Source organism: Heterodontus francisci, chromosome 33 (assembly GCF_036365525.1).
Source record: "Heterodontus francisci isolate sHetFra1 chromosome 33, sHetFra1.hap1, whole genome shotgun sequence".
Classification (NCBI taxonomy): Eukaryota; Metazoa; Chordata; class Chondrichthyes; order Heterodontiformes; family Heterodontidae; genus Heterodontus; species Heterodontus francisci.
In genome coordinates this window covers 39,833,870-39,849,384 of record NC_090403.1, presented here as the reverse complement: position 1 = coordinate 39,849,384, position 15,515 = coordinate 39,833,870, and the positions used below count along the sequence as shown (strand labels likewise).

Sequence of the window (15,515 nt, the reverse complement as noted above, 5' to 3'; positions counted from 1 at the left end):
CAAAGATGTACCTATAACTTGGGAGTCAGCAATTTATCCAGAACGTTCAAATATTTCCACCCTTTTTGAAAATATAACGAGTACCTATTTTTAATACCAAGACTGATGATATACAACCAGCTGCTTTTCGCTATAAAATTCTAATTGAACCCTGGCCGCAGTAAATGGCGCGGATTATTAAACAGGCATCGCAAGGGGTCGTTCCCCCCCCCCCCCCAAAACAATGCATTCCTTTTTTTCTTACTCACCTTCAGTCCCATAAGGTTTCTTCACAGCCAGCGTATCAAATTAGTTGTGTTGATCTCACCTCAATTACAAAATTGTTCGCCCACGGCCCCTTTTCCTTTTGTTCACCGCTTTCCATCTCTAGTTTATACTGAAGAATATCCGCACACACTTGTTTTTGGTTGTACAGGGACAAACTTGTTGGCCTTCACACTGTCTATAACCTACTGTGGTCGGCTGCAGTTGTGATCTGTATATTCTTTACACATTGCTACAAGTATAAAAGGTGAAGTGGTGAAGTAGCAACTCTAAGCAAGTGTGCCATATGTTTGCTCCCGATTGACATGTTCCAAGTATAGCACCTAAAATACCCAATTTTTATAATGGCACATACACTATACGAGATTTGATACTTTGAATAACTAATTGTGTAATCCTACAATTGCACAAGTCTGATCATTTTTCGTATAATCCTTGGACTTTCAATAAACTGAAACTATACAAACATTTTCAGCAAATACTTTTGGAGACCAAAAAAGTAGTTTATCAGTGACACTCACCAGGAGTGCAGCCTATCATCAAAAGGATCTGAATGTCAACGTTAACATGAACGTTCATATTCATTGGAAAATGCCAATCACACCAGCTGGACCCAAATTTGGCAATGAACGGTTGCCAAAGATCTCTAGATTGCTAAAAGGCAATTACTTTTGAATACAAATACCACGCCAATAACCAGCATTACTTGACTAATGTTATATTTATTCTTAGACTATTACTTTGATAGATGGCATTTTGAAGATGTACAAGACGCTGGACACAACGCATCAAAAAGTTTGTCAGTAAAACACTGTATACCTTGACCTCAGGGGAGAAATAAGGCAAAGTTGCATATCATAAAAAGTTCAACAGAAATGTACACAGGTCGCAGAAACAACAAAATGGAGAGGGGAGATGATGTTCTTCCAATGCATTTTTATAAAACGCTTACATCAATTAAAATATTTACATTTTAGTTCATAAATGTCCAATTTCTTTCTATTCCCCGTTTTCTAAACATCTTTGTTTGTACAGTTCATTTTCTTTCTCGAGTCTCTGGTTTTCAGCTTTTAACTTCTCCACTTCGTGCTCGATCTCTTCCATCTGTTTGTCTGCAGCATCTTCACCTCTCGTCGTTTTCATCCCTTCCAGCCGACACCTCAGCCGGTTGTTCTCGTCCTCCAGCCTGGACAGGCACTTCTCCAGCTCCAGGTACTCCCTGATCAGTTCCTGTTTGGTCATGTTCTGTAGACTTTCGGCGTGGTACTTCTCATAAGTCTCGGAGAAGTCCTTCTGCAGGAATTCGCTGCCATCGCCTCCCATGCCGTCGCTGCCACTGTCCTGTTCCTCTTCGTCCAGCTCTTCCTCCTCGCTGGTGTCATCCGACTTGCTGGCTCGCTTGGGACAGACTCCGGTGTTTAAATCGGGCTCCTCTTGGTTGTGCTCCTCCATCAGGAACTGAGTGGTGTTGTAAGGGGCCACCGTGAAGCCCTTGGCGAACATCTCGGCCCGCGTCTTGGCCGCCCGAACGCTCTCCCTCTCGTCCAGCTTCTTCTTCTCCTCCCAGGACAGCTTGAAGTAGGGCTTCCAGCGCCGCTTCTTCTTGGACGGCCGCCTCCGGTGCCTCTTCTTGGGCTGCCTGGGGAGGCACTCGGCCGGTCCCTGGTGGCCCCCACAGCCCGGGGGGTAGTTTTCCGCCGGTGAGTAGCTCCGGTTGGTTACCAGCAGCCGCCCGCCAGGCTCCTGGTCCATATTATTATTGGCGGCCACACTCTTAGCGGATGAGGGATGCTCCAGAATTTGAGATCTGCCACCTGGACACTCTGTGCCGCTCGGCGAGGGGCAGCCCACAGTCTGGAAAACTAACTGCTCCCCCATCTTGTTCAAACCATAAGAAATTCTATTTAATGAGGCGACTTGTCAATCCCTTGTTGACTTACGCCCCCCTTTGGGCTTCTTTCAGAAGTTTCATCTCATGTTCCCTTCCCCCACCCAATACTACCACACACCTACCTCCAACTGCTGCTCTCGCTGCCTCGACGCGCCTTTATATAGACGGTGGGCAGAAGGGGCGGGGACAAACCCCTATCCGTTAAACGCATGCGCTCGCTCGGCGCGCACAGTCCCCTGGGTGTTGTAGTTTTTTAAACCCGCGGCTCGTTGCGGCTTTGCGCGGCTTGGACTCTATTTCCCAAAACCGCGCCCGCGCGCAAGCCAAGCGGCCGCAAAGCTCACGGCGCGCTCGGGCCCGGAACGCACAGCTCCGTCCCTGCTTCCGCTGATTGGTCGGGGCCTGTTTATTAAGCTACTTCCTCCGCTGTTGCTAGCCGAAACTCGCCTGAGCTATTGGCAGGTGGCACTGTCCATCGGATTACGTCACATCACCTTTCTCACCAATGAATTTAACAGCTTGCAGTTTTTGGGGCGTGTACCAACAAACCATTTTCGCTGACTGTGCCATTAAATGGGGGAGGGGAACATATCAAGTCAGTGATTTCTGTGGATTGTTTGTATAGTGTTTTGGGGAAAGATTTACTGCATAAACATTGTCTAAAAGCTAATAATTTTGAAAAATATTTTTCATCCGTTAATTGAAAAGACGAAGCCTAATTGTTCGAAAATCGAACAAAAAAATATTACCCCGGAAAGAAAGTCAAGTCCGTAAACGGAAAAAGTAGTCCCTAATTCTCAAGTGTTACAGCGGTTGATCTGAATCTCCCAAATCCTGGGAATACAAATTATTTCGGGGTTCACCTATTTTTCTGTTCAATAAATGTAATTTTGAAATATTATTGCGAGCAGGGAGCAGCGGAAGGATACTGTTTACCAGTATAGCTGTGGGGGGGGGACGGCGCGGGCCGTGAGGGGTGAAGCGGCCGGTTGGAACCGAACACAAAGGGAAGGGGCGCTCGGGAAGGAGCCCCTCCCCCATAACGAGCCGGCCGGGGTGGGGGGTGGGGGGAGGGGGTGTTGCTATGGGGACAGCACCTGGCCAGAGACGGCGCTCCCCTCACACACCCACAGGGGGCACTAGCTCCCCCACTACCAGTGAACTGCAGTAGGCAGCATAAACAAACATTTCCTGCTCAATAGCAATAGAATTCCTCCACAACAGGGCTGGTTGGGCTTTTTCCTGTCCATTATCCCCAGGATTAACATAAAAAGAGGGTCTGCCTTAATTTCCTTATTTTAAACTTGGAGATTTTGATAGGGTGGCTGCTTAAGATCCAATGAGTTGCATTCAATTCCAGTAGAAGTTACCATTTTAACTTCCAAATCACTTTTCTCCTGCCACCATTTTAAAATGTCCTTTCTACTAATGTATTTTGCAGTTTTTAAACAGGTCTTCATGTAGACGTTTGTGTTGTGTTGAACAGAATCAGTGCCACTTTGCTGATTACAAACTCTTATTTTGAGTTGCTGTTTCTTTTTTTTAAATAAAAGTTTAAATGATAAGTGCTTAGAGGATGGGGGCCCAATCTGAAATACTTTATGAGTTCAACCCAGACTGAGAGGAGTCAAATTAACATGAATGTTGAAGCATAGCTTAAATTATTTTATTGACCTTACTGCAGCTCATGATATTGTCAATAATAACTTGCATTTATATAGCATTGTTAATGTAAAGAAGCTCCCAAGGCACTTCACAGATAAGTTTAAGCAAAGCTGATGCCAAGTCAGGAAGTAAGATTAGGAAAGATAATTGAAGGCTTGGTTGAAGAGATGGGGGTAGATTTTGTGACTGCTTGCCAGTTGGGAACATGGCTGGGAATGAGTCACAGCTCCAGCAACATGCTACAAACAGCAATGAGCAAATTGGTTGAGGGAGGAATGTTGACCAGGGCATCAGGAGAAATCTCTGCTCTTTGATAGTCTACACTGGATCTTTACCACCTACTTAAATCGCTAGAACAGGCAGACAAACACTATCTCGGTACTGCATTTGAGCGCTAATCTAGATTATGAGTTTAAACCCTGATGTGGATCTTGAACCCACAATATTCTGACTCGGAGGTAACTTTTTCATTGTATGATTGCATATTTACTTGAATAAATAAGCTTGTTAATTGTGCCAAGGATTTACTTTTGCTATATGGTGCATACTGACATAACCTATTTTAATATGTATTATATAGCTTTAGATTAGATTAGAGATACAGCACTGAAACAGGCCCTTCGGCCCACCGAGTCTGTGCCGAACATCAACCACCCATTTATACCAATCCTAAACTAATCCCATATTCCTACCAAACATCCCCACCTGTCCCTATATTTCCCTACCACCTACCTATACTAGTGACAATTTATAATGGCCAATTTACCTATCAACCTGCAAGTCTTTTGGCTTGTGGGAGGAAACCGGAGCACCCGGAGAAAACCCACGCAGACACAGGGAGAACTTGCAAACTCCACACAGGCAGTACCCAGAATCGAACCCAGGTCCCTGGAGCTGTGAGGCTGCGGTGCTAACCACTGCGCCACTGTGCCGCCCTTTACTTCAATGCTCCACTACTTTCCTTTTTATATACTGTGTCCATAAGGATACTGTGTCTTTATGACTTTGTTTAAATATCAAAACAGTGCTGTGTGCATGTGAGCCAATTCTCACACAACATTATATAAAATAATTGATGGTCAAGGGTGAAGAACAGTTGCATATGTACCAAACAAGGAGGGAGCCAATTTCTATCTGGTTAAATTAAACTGCATGGGTATTTGCTGTCAAATTATTTTAAAGCAATATCCTGTCACAGTATTTGAAAAGAAAATTTTTAAAGGTACAGTAATACTAAATTTAAATCAAAGTACAATATAAGGTTAAAAATGTTGGTCACTGAATTTGGAGTGCAACTGCTTAAAAAAGTTCTCAACTTTTATGCTTATCAAAATGAGAGATGAACTCAGGAATAAAACATCTGCATTTTCAAAAATACTGGGGACCCAGTAAGGGCGTCAGCCATTCCATGCATGACCAGATGCAAAGTAGAATATCTCTCTACTCTCCCCAAATTGAGAAACCCACCCCTACTGCACCAAGGAGCCAATCTTCTGGCTTCTCTTAAGTAAGATTGTCAATTTCGTGCCAAATGGCCCAATTCTTCTTACCAACATTTCTAAGACTTTCCAAACTTATTTCACACAGAAACCCTACAGCTAAGAGATTGGGGCTTGTTTTATCTCATCAACTGGATTGGATTCCAACACATGACCAGGGTGAAAGGTTAGTGTGTTAACCTGCTAGGTCATTTAATAGTAAGCGCTATTTTTCCTTAACACCGGTTGAATCTAGTTCTGCCTCTCCAAATAAGAACCAAGAAACCAGACACGTCATAAAAATATGACCAATTAAATGTTTAATACAAGTACTGTACTTTTTAAAATCCTATATTTACACTTGTTAAAATAAATTAATTTCATAATTTTTAAACAACTTATTTTGCAAGTGCTACATTACTTCCGGACTAACAAAAGATATGCATTTTAAAATTATTTATCTGAAACAATGTACTTCTCATTCATAGAATTCACAGTATTTAAAATTGCACCTTGATATTAGCATTTACAAAATATGCAGCAGCCATTATTCATACATAGTTTAGTATCTATGTTAATGCAATTGATACAAGCACAGAATTCCAAATGTTCATATTTGCACAGATTTGCATCTTAATGCATTAATGTATTTGGTTTCATTGCTTTAAAAACTATTCAACTTTAGCACTGACTTTTGAGTAGATTTTGTTAATTTTGGATCTTTCCATTATTGTCATTCTGTGGCTCAACAGCTATTTGAGCAACGTGTGTTGATTGTGTTCACTCAGGGATAATAATATATACAAATCTGTAGCAGTCTTTAGTTGTGCAATGATATCATTCCATGGCAGAAGCATACTAATTATCTTCTGAAAAAAACACAAAGATCAATCCTTAGCATTGCAATATTTAAAGAAAGAAAGACCTGCATTTGTATAGCTCCTTTCACAACCACCGGCCACCCCAGAACACTTTACAGCCAATAAAGTACTTTTTGAAGTGTAGTCACTGTGGTAACATAGGAAACGCGGCAGCCAATTTGTGCACAGCAAGCTCCCACAAACAGCAATGTGACAATGACATGTTACGACCTCAGTGACAGCATAAATGTTAAAATACGAGAAATGAACTCCCAGACCAATTTAAAGAATTACAAGACAAAATTTCATGTTTCATGTCTTTTATTATAACAACTAAACTAAAAGAAAACCCCATTAACCAAAGAGTACTGTATAAGTAGCTGATACTCCAGATTATAAAGAAATCTATTTTCTTTACTTATTAAAATACTTGAAAACCTCACACCTTATACGTTACGCATTCCTTTTTTTGATGGCGAAATCCTTTGCGGGTAAAAGTCCCAAACCCTTCCCAGTATCAATGGGTTGGATCTCCCAGACGTTTCCAAAAATCAATGTCCTCTTTGTTCACTTCTCCAAGCACTTCTGATCTGGACGTCCATGAATAAGGTGATTCCTGGTGATCCTGCTGGTCTTCTACCTCTCCGCAAGCTTCAACTTTCAAAACAGGTTCAAGTCTTTGCAGCCTTTTGCTGTATCAGGCTTCCAAGAGCAGTTATTCCCTCTCTCTCTAGGCTGTCACCATTGGTCGTATTCCTCACAGCCTTCTCTGAGGGTGCAACGACTGGTTCCTTCTCTTACAGCCTGTCTGCCTTCAGAAAATCTGTTAAATTTATCTGGACTCAAAAAGCAATAGCTGATTGTCCTGTTCCAATATGCAGAGTCCAGAAGTCTGGTTTCACGGAGCTACCTGGGCCTTCCATTGTTCCCAGGTGTTAACAGCTGCTTCAAAATCACTGACCCCTTGCTTTATGACCCTAAAGTCTGGGAGGGCAAAATCCATTGTTCTTCACTTGTGACCCCTGCAGTCTCTTTTTTTTCCAAAAAAGGTCTTTGATTTGTCTTATCCTTTAGCAGAGTGGATGTGACGTCACGTGACCTGCAAACTCCATCTTAAACTTAAAAATCACAATTTTATAACATAATCATGTTACAAAGTCCAGCGTTCATAACACCTTCCCCCAAAAATGGAAAAGTCATTACTGTAATGATTTTACTTACATTTTAAAAAATTCATTCATGGGATGCGGGCATCACTGGCTAGGAAAGCATTTATTGCCCATCCCTAATTGCCCTCGGGAAAGTGGTGGTGAGCTGCCTTCTTGAACCGTTGCAGTCTATGTGGGGTAGGTACACCCACAGTGCTGTTAGGAAGGGAATTCCAGGATTTTGACCCAGCGACAGTGAAGGAACAGCGAGATGTTTCCAAGTCACGATGGTGTGTGGCTTGGAGGGGAACTTGCAGGTTGATAATGTAATCACCTTGTAAACATTTCCATTATTAACATTTCACACTTCACACAGGTAGCAACAATATTTTACATTTGTTTGCCTCCATTATACCTTCTTTCTAAATTCTGCATAGAGCATCAGCAATTTCATTGCTCTTACTTGCAACACGCACAATCCTTAGGGTAAATAGTTGCAACATTAAACTCCACCAAAATAATTTGGTGTTCTTGGTTTTGAGCTTTTATAGAAAACTTAATGAATTATGATTGGTGTAAACTGTTATTTCCCCTTGGCTATTGTTGACGTATACTTCAAAATGTTGAGGAGCCAAAACGAGACCTAAGGCCTCCTTTTCAATAGTGGAGTACATCTTCTGGTACTTACTGAGTTTTCTGCAGAAATAACTGACTTGTTGTTTGATTCCAGTATCATCATCCTGGAGTAATACTGCTTCTACTCCTATATTACTGCCATCAATAGCCACTGTAAAGGGCTTGTCAAAATTTGGTGTTGATGGAATGTGTTCATTTATTAAAATAGACTTTATCTTCTCAAAGGCCATTTGACAGGATTCTGTCCACTGGATCTTCACGCCTTTTTTAAGAAATTAGTCAGTGGAGTTGCTACTGTACTTAAGTTAGGGACGAACCTCCGGTAGAATCTGACCATTTCTAAGAATCATAAATTTCCCTTTGTGTCTTGGGGACTGGAAAGCATATGAACTTTAGCTTCCCTATGTAACACTTGACCCACTACATGCCCTAAATAGGTGATCTTAGCCTTAGCAAACTCACTCTTTGCTAAGTTTACTACCAACTTGGCTCTTTCAGGTCTCCCCAGGTGTTACTGTATAGCAACAAATCATTAAGGTACAAAATGCAATTGCTCAGTCCACCTGGTTAGTAAACCTTTGAAATGTGGCCAGTGCATTTTTCATACCAAATGGCATGACCGTTCACTGAAACAGGCCATATGGGGTCATAAAGGCGGAAATTTCTTTAGCTTGGTCGGTCAAGGGGACTTGCCAATATCCTTTCAGCAAGTCAACTTTGCTAATACAAACTGAATTTCCCACTCTGTCAATACAATCCTCAATTCATGGGATTGGATAAGAGTTTGTTTTAGTTATTGCATTGGCTTTCCATTAATCAATACAAAATCTTTTGGAACCATCCACTTTTGATGCTAGCACCACTGGTGAAGTCCAGCGACTTTGATTAGGTTCAATTATATCTTTCTTTAGCACATATTGAACCTCCTCTCTGGCCTGAGTAAATTTATCAGGATTGAGTCGATAAGGGTTATGTTTAATGAGTGTAATTGTCCCTACACCAACCCCATGAATAACCAGAGGAGTTTGATCTGGCTTATCTGCATATATGGCTTTTAAATCTTTTAGTAAATCAGCTATGCCCCTTTTATGCTGTTTAGAAAGATAGTGTAGAACTGTATCTAGATTTTCTAACACTTATGTGCTTGCCAGTTTCACCACAGGGGGTTCAATCTGAGAGCTCTCAGTCCCTTCCTCCAATTCCTCAAAAGTAACACTATCTTTAACCTCCTTCTGTCATTTGACATACATTTACTGGCTGACAAGGTCATAGTATCTTTTCAACATATTCACATGACTCACCTTTTCCATCTGTCTGGGGTGCTGACCAAATAGTTCACCTCACTAAGTTTCCTCTTACTGAAGTAAGGTCCACTGAACCTAGCTTTCAACGGTTCCCCTGGCAAAGGCAACAAAACTAACACCTTGTCTCCAGGCTGAAAACTATGTGCCTTAGCTGTTCTATCTGCTTGGGTTTTCATCACTTGCTGAGAAATTTTGAGATGTTTTCTGGCCCCCTCACAAGCGTTTGAGAGTCTCTCTTGGAATTCTAACACATAATCTAAGAGGGTACTCTCCTCTTCCTGTGCTAAAAATCTCTCCTTAATGAGTTTAAGGGGACCCCTAATTTCATGACCACAGACCAATTCAAATGGGCTCATTTGGTGTGTCCCTGTTGGCAAATAATAAAAATGAAATGCCCTTATCCCAATCATGAGGATATTCAAAACAATAAGCCTTTATCATACTTTTTAGGGTTTGTTGATACCTTTCCAAAAAACCTTGTGTCATGGAAGTGTTTTTTTTCTTCCATTTAAAAACTAAAGGGGGTCTGTGTGCCTTTAAGACCGAGAGTTGTTTGTCTCCCTGAAGACAGTATGTGTGAGCTGCAAGCCTGTTTCCTAAGCAACAGCAAGAGAGGTCACATGCCACATTGTATCAATTTGACTGTGTGCAAAGACTAGCTAAAACTGGTTTGAACTGGCAGACCAGAAAAGTGTGCTCCTTGCAGGAAGGAAGGAAAGATTTGTCTTTCTCAGGAAAAAATCTACATTGGCCGATAGACTATGTTTCGCCTGAAGAGGAAAAGACCCCTGGAAAGGAATATTTGCATTATTGGAGATAGCAAATTCCTTTTTACTCCCATTTCTAAGATATCTCTGCCTCAGGAGTGACTTTCTGTTGCCTTTCCCATTTCTGAGAGTTCTGGAAACTCAGTAAAGTTTCTACTGATAGACTGCTAATTCAAAATCTAAACCTGTTGTTATATTCCTTGCTGAAAGATCTGTGTGAAGCCTACTGCAGTTGATGTACCGTGTACCCCCATCAATTGCAGACTGTTCATCAAACTCGTCTGGAGACTTGGAGTGGCATCTGACTATTCAACTCTGGGACACCTCACCAAACCGGGAACGTAACCCACCAAGACTTACAACCCAGTTGTTTTATTATTCCCAAGAAACAGCTCTAATTTAAAACATAATTTTTTGAACTGGTTAACTGTTGGTTTTTGAATATATGTCTGTGTGCATGAGGATTAGGAGGAATAAGAAGTTATAAAGTCTTTTCAGACATAGAATTATCTCAGTATGGTTTAAGATTCAGTTTATTAATAAATAGTTCATTTTCTGTCGTTTAAACATAACTGGTTTGGTGTGTTTTATTCTGGGGGCTAATAAAGTGTTTAATTTGGCTAATTTCCGGTAGGTGGGAAACTTTAATATGTTGTGACCTATGGAGTAATGGAACTGAATTGACAGTACATTACTCCCGCCTCGGTCATAACACTTGTGACTGCAGGTGATAAGCACTTGATTTGAGCTGTCTCACTCCCTAATTACTCATGACCTCTTGAAATACTCGACATGAAATTTGACCTCTGGTCTGACTGAATTTCTTTTGGCAATCCATATTTAGTGAAAAACTGAATTAACCCCTCAATCACAACATTTGCTGTGATCTTGCTCAAAGGTATTGCCTCTGGAAACCTAGTGGACAAATCCATGATGGTTAGGAGAAACTTGTGACCTGAATGAGTTGTGGATCAGGGTCTGACACACTCAGAAGAACCCAACTAAATGGTTCATCAAAAGCAGGTATTGGTATCAATGGGGCTGGCTTAATCAATAGTTATGGCTTCCCAACTACCTGACATCTGTTGCAAGTTCTGATAAGCCATGATCATAATGAATGGCAGAGAAGGCTCGAAGGGCCAAATGGCCTACTCCTGCTCCTATTTTCTTTGTTTCTATAATAGCACTCAGGGGCCTTTTCAGCTTCTGTCTCAGAACACACCACCTGAGACAAACATTTTAAAGTCAGAGTCTGCCTGTTGGGTCTCAATCAAAGACAATCTGCTAAACAATTCATCATTGTTAGCCTTGGAGCCTTTTCCACCAACATCCCCATCCCCAGCAACCTCAACTGGCTTTTCCAAAACTACTGGAGATGCCAATACCTTATCCCCAGCTAAGTCATTTCCGAACAACAAATCCACCCCATCAATATGTAAATCTGGGACGATTCCCACTGTTATCGGACCAGTGACTAAATCATATTGCAAATTAGCATTATGCAATGGAACGGGTAAATGACCCCCCTCAATGTCCTGTACCACGACTTTTGCATTACTAGCACTTTTTGAGGGAAGATCTACATCCTTTGCTACCATCAATGACTGAGTGGCCCTGTATCTCTAAGCAGCACTATCGGCTTGTCTGCCTCATCTGTCAAATACGGTGACACCATACCCCTGAGCACAAAACTTCTATACCCTTCAGGGACCTGACTTAATTCGTTAGCAGACACGCAAGAACAACTTATGTTCACGAGCCAACATTGCCAAAGACACTGTCTTGTCCAATGCGCCACCTATTTGGGCATCCTTTTCAGGACAGGCTTTCAGCAAACCTACTGTAGCTACGGGCTTGCCTTTCTATTTCCAGTATTCTGATTTTACATGCCTTCTTTTATTACAAAAATAACACATTGGTCCTTTTGACTCAACTCTAGTCTCCTGACTCTTTTTTACCACTCTGAAGATTGCCTGTATCCTTTCTCTCATTAAAACGGAATCTCTTCTCATTATCCACTCTAATACGAACATATGAATTAGGAGAAGTAGGCCATTTGGCCCCTCTAGCCTGTTCCTCCAATCAATAAGATCATGGCTGATCTGTTTGTGTCTCAAATTCCACACTCCCATCTACCCCCGATAACCTTTGAATAATTTTAAGGCAGGGGTAGATAGATTCTTGTTAGGCAAGGAAATCAATGACCCCACCTCCACCACCCTCTGAGTCAGAGAGTTCCAAAGTTGCACAACCCTCTGTGAGAAAAAATGTCTTCTCATCTCTGTCCTAAAAGGGCAACACCTAATTTTAAAACAGTGCCTCCTAGTTCTGGACTCCCCAAGATGAAATATCCTTTCCACATCCACCTTGTCAAGACCGTTCAGGATCTTGTATACTTCAATCAAGTCTCCCCTCACTCTTCTAAACTCCAGTGAAAACAAACCCAGTCTGTCAATCCTTTCCTCATAAGACAACCCACTCATTCCAGGTATCAATCTAGCAAACCTCTTCTGAACCGCCTCCAATGCATTTATACCCTTGCTTAAATAAGGAGACCAAAACTGCAGACAGTATTCAAGATGTTATTTGTTTAAATTCCAGCAAATTCCAATGTACCTGTTTTGCAGCCTCTGAATTCATATCCTGAACCCCAGTCCCAATTTGTTAGACCTCAGTGAGATGGCTAACATTAAAAATAGGAACAATAAACTCCCAAACCAATTTAATGAATTACAAGACAAGATTTCACATTTTACGACTTTTATTATAACAACTAAACTAAAAGAAAGCCCCATTAACCAAATAGTACTATGTAAATAGCTGATACCCTAGATTACAAAGAAAGCTACTTTCTTTACTTATTAAAATACTTGAAAACCTCACATCACTCTTATACGTTACACATTCCTTTTTTTGATGGTGAAATTCTTTGCGGTTATAAGTCCAAAACGCCTCCCAGTAGCAATGGGTTGGATGTCCGAGACCTTTTCAAAAATCAATGTCCTCTTTGCTCACTTCTCCGAGCACTTCTGATCTGGATGTCTGTGAATATGGCAATTCCTGGTGATCCTACTGGTCTTCTACTTCTCCACAATCTTCAACTTTCAAAACAGGTTCAAGTCTTTGCAGCCTTTTACTGCATCAGGCTTCTGAGAGCAGTTATTCCCTCTCTCGAGTTATTCCCTCCCTCTCTCTCTCGAGGCCACCACCGATCATTGTCCTCGTTACAACCTGCTCTGAGGCTGCCACCACTGGGTTCCCTTTTTACAGCCTGTCTACCTTCAGAAAATCTGTTAAATTTATCTGGACTCAAAAAGCAATGAGTGATTGTCCTGTTCCAATATGCAGAGTCCAGAAGTCTGGTTTCACAGAGCTACCTGGGCCTTCCATTGTTCCCAGGTGTTAACAGCTGCTTGGTACATTTACATCTTCAGAATAACTGACCCCTTGTTTTATGACCCGAAAGTTTGGGAGGAAAAAACCCACTGTTTTTCAGGTATTACTACTGCAGTCTCCTTTTTTTTCAAAGAAACGTTTATGGTCTGTCTTGTTCTTTAGCAGAGTGGCTATGAGGTCATCATGTTACAAAGTCCAGTGTTCATAACAGACCAGATATTTGTCTTTTTTATAGTGTTGATTGAGGGATAAGTATTGGCCCATACATTGGGGAAAACTGTCCTGCTCTTCTTCAAAATAGTGCATACGATCTTTTATGTCCATCTGAGGACAGATGAGGCCTCGGTTTAATATCTCAACTGAAAATCTGCACCTCTGCATTGGAGTGTCAGCTAGCTTTGATGTCCTTGAGTCCTGAATTGGGACTCAAACCCAAAAAAAATGAAAAAAGAAAAGTCTGCAAACACAATCAATAACTTGATGAAGTGATACTTGATATTTATGTTAGTCTTTCAGACTCAAAGTAAAATGGGTGGTACACCACTTATGCTGAATCAATCATTTTTGTTCATATCTCATCCCACATATCTGGCCTATTCTTAGTTGGGAAGTCACAATGCTTCAGTCTGCAAAGATTAGTATTAATGTCATCAGTGCCATTCCTCGATTGTCTCATTAGTTCAAATGTATTAATTATTTCAACTAAAGCACTGCAGGGAAATATGTCAAGTCTGAAGACAAGTTGTATAGAAAAGCAGGCTAATCTGAGGAGCAAGATAGCTTTTAATAAATTTACAAATACACAACTGGGTTAATGAATGGCAAATGGCATTTAATAATGAGAAATATAAGACTTGCTTAATAATGGGTGGTAAAAATAATTACCTACTGCAGTATATTTTAATTAAGATGCAGAAAGAAAAAGATTTGCTGGTATTATTTGATTAAACATCGGCAGCATGAAATTTCATGAGCTCACTGAAGTGCTGGAAGTGCAGTGGAGTGTGATTTCCAGTTGTCAAAATTGCGATGTGCTTGCGGCAGGACTATTATCGTAAAAAAGGTATAGAGCACTTACAGCACCTCTTGTGAGGATTAGGCAACTCAGAGTGGCATCAATACATTCCAAGTTGCTTCTAGTTTTAAACTTACTGCTTTCCAGCCGAATTTAAAAAAATGACAAGAGTTCCACAAGTGGTTTTCGGTCATGTACATTGTATCCTGAAGATGTACTTTCTATGGAGAAAAGGATGAAGCAGATCTAGCGAGATTTCTGGTGGGGGACATCATCCTGCCATTCTCACCTATTTCAATGAAGGCAAAGCAGAGGAGGGAGGGGTCGAGTACAAAAACATCCACGAGATCCCTTTGGAATCTTCACAGTGGAGAAAGAATTGGACATCTGGCAGAATTGGGTCCTGGCCTGAATTACTGGCCCCTTCCCCCTCTCTGTCCCGCCCCTGCCTGGGGTATGCCACTATCCTCCCCTCCCAGACCCAGGAATTTACGGGCCTCTGATCACATTGGAATGGCAGGAAAAATGTTAGTTTTTATAAGTAGGTCCATTAAGGTGAGGGATTCAAAGGGTGGTACAGGATCTTTAATCATTGAAACATGTTAAGCAACCAACAAACAGAACATTCAGAGAAGGGAGAATAAATCGATCAGTTCCCACACTGAGCCAGCCTGCAGGCGAGGGCTGGGAGGGGTTTGGAATCACAGAACTATTACAGCACTGAAGGAGGCCATTCGGCCCATCATGTCTGCACCAGCTCTCCGAATGAGCAATTCACCTACTGCCATCCCCGCCTTCTCCCTGTAACCCTGTAGATAACAGTAATTCCCTTTTGAATGTGTCGGTTGAACTTGCCTGCACCACTCTCAGGCAGCGCATTCCAGACCTTAAATTGCTGCGTGAAAAAATCTTTTGCTAATTACTTTAAATCTTGTTTTCGACCCTTTCACAAGTGGGAACAATGTCTCCCTATCTACTCTGTCCAGACCCCTCATGATTTTGAATACCTCTAATAAATCAACTCTCAGCCTTCTCTTCTCTAAAGAAAATAGTCCCAACTTCTCCAATCTATCTTCATTACTGAAGTTCCT

General features: G+C 41.5%; 2 protein-coding genes across 10 annotated transcripts in view; both read right to left on the bottom strand.

Moving 5' to 3' along the window:
- Positions 1-966: 966 nt before the first annotated feature.
- Positions 967-2,307, bottom strand: LOC137347927 (protein HEXIM1-like). The gene has a single exon (XM_068012981.1). The coding sequence runs from the start codon at positions 2,140-2,142 to the stop codon at positions 1,264-1,266; it is 879 nt and encodes a 292-aa protein (XP_067869082.1). The 5' UTR covers positions 2,143-2,307; the 3' UTR covers positions 967-1,263.
- Positions 2,308-5,609: 3,302 nt separating this feature from the next.
- The window catches only part of LOC137348116 (acyl-CoA-binding domain-containing protein 5-like), a 130,128-nt gene continuing 120,222 nt past the window's right edge, over positions 5,610-15,515 (bottom strand). For 4 of the 9 annotated variants that reach the window (XM_068013340.1, XM_068013341.1, XM_068013339.1 and 1 more), the window contains one exon: positions 5,611-6,167. The gene's annotated coding sequence lies outside the window, so the exon portion shown is untranslated. Of the gene's footprint in view, positions 6,168-6,603; positions 7,277-7,379; positions 7,641-13,743; positions 13,824-15,515 lie in introns of those variants that run through there. The other 5 variants (XR_010969072.1, XR_010969073.1, XR_010969074.1 and 2 more) reach the window with 5 other exon arrangements.

Coding starts and splice junctions, on each gene's coding strand:
- LOC137347927 (XM_068012981.1), bottom strand. CDS start 2,142: ATGGGGGAGCAGTTAGTTTTCCAGACTGTGGGCTGCCCCTCGCCGAGC.